The 1,190-nt window shown below is 43.2% G+C and overlaps 1 protein-coding gene across 1 annotated transcript in view; it reads right to left on the bottom strand.

The window, feature by feature from the left end:
- Nucleotides 1-398: 398 nt before the first annotated feature.
- LOC103622157 (scaffold attachment factor B1) overlaps nt 399-1,190 on the bottom strand; it is a 14,969-nt gene continuing 14,177 nt past the window's right edge. The window contains exons 19-20 of the mRNA XM_017743797.1: nt 1,032-1,098; nt 399-805 (exon numbers count right to left, since the gene is read on the bottom strand). Of these exons, the coding sequence (XP_017599286.1) occupies nt 679-805; nt 1,032-1,098 (194 nt within the window). The 3' untranslated portion in view covers nt 399-678. The remainder of the gene's footprint in view (nt 806-1,031; nt 1,099-1,190) is intronic.

The raw sequence follows: 1,190 nt of genomic DNA on the forward strand, positions 1-1,190 counted from the left end.
ATGTTGAAGATGCAAAGCAGTGAGCAGAGCAGGCTATCAGGATCAGAGGGAGGTGAACAAGGTGAGCACTGATCCCTAGACTGAACTAGATCCTACTTTTCAGGCCTCCTTCCTTCTTCCTCCTCTCTCCTTCCCCCTTTCTCCCAGCTTTCCTTCTTCCTCCTCCTTCTACTCCCATAATGACAGAAAACTAAAATGGAAATGTAGAAAGAGTATTTAAACTTAACGGCACAAAGGAAATAAATAAAGACAGGCAGAGCCTGCCAGGCCCCTCCACATCCACAATGTCACAGATCTGTATCACTTCTCTTCAAATCTCACAGTGCTAAAAGCAGATTGTCTCTTTATTGACTTTTAAACCTCTCATGAGGTTGCCAAAGACTCTAGAAACAACAAAATAGTAGCCATAAACCGATTTTATTATTTTTGAAAAATGGAATGTTTCACTCAAGAAACTTAAAGTGATGTTTGACCAACACCATGTTCATTACAAACAAACAAAAAACCAACAAACCCCAAACCAAGTTGACACAGTATTTGGCTACAGTGCAGCAGCAGTCTTGCCTTTTTTTTTTTTTTTTTTTTAGAATCACAAACTCAAGGTGACCCTGGTTAATAAAACTCACGACCACTGTCATCTGGCATTAAAAAAAATACATCTATGTACAGCAAGTGCCGTCAGTAGCGGCGGCTGAAACGGGGCTCACTCAGTCTGTTTGTCCGCTCCTGGCCCGCAAACACACCTGGGATCCCACTGCCCTGCAGCATCTGGCTCTGGCTCCCAGCTGGGGTGAAGCCTCCGCGCCTGAAAACAACGCCACACAAGTTGGACACGGCCCAGGGAAGCTAATCCTGCTGTGACTCTGAGAGATGTTTCCTTAATTTGCTGGGGTTTCTTTCCCCTTCCGTGCCAATCCCGGCTTAAGTAGAAGCTGAAGGTATTTTTCAGAATTGACACAGCAATTTCTTCTTTTATACTGATTAATCAACTATTAGGAAAACATTAGAAGCACTCTGACAGAGCTTCTTACCCTGATGTCCCTCCTCGAGTCATCCCATGGCCTGGTCCTGACTGACCAGGCATGCTTCTATCACCACCTAATTCAAAAAGAGAAAAAAAGGAAAAAAAAAAAAAAAAGAAAAATACAGGCTTTTGTGTTTCCCTAGTAAAAATGTACCCTTGTTCCCAG

The sequence above is a fragment of the Corvus brachyrhynchos genome, unplaced genomic scaffold (assembly GCF_000691975.1).
Source record: "Corvus brachyrhynchos isolate BGI_N302 unplaced genomic scaffold, ASM69197v1 scaffold219, whole genome shotgun sequence".
In the NCBI taxonomy this organism is placed as follows: Eukaryota; Metazoa; Chordata; class Aves; order Passeriformes; family Corvidae; genus Corvus; species Corvus brachyrhynchos.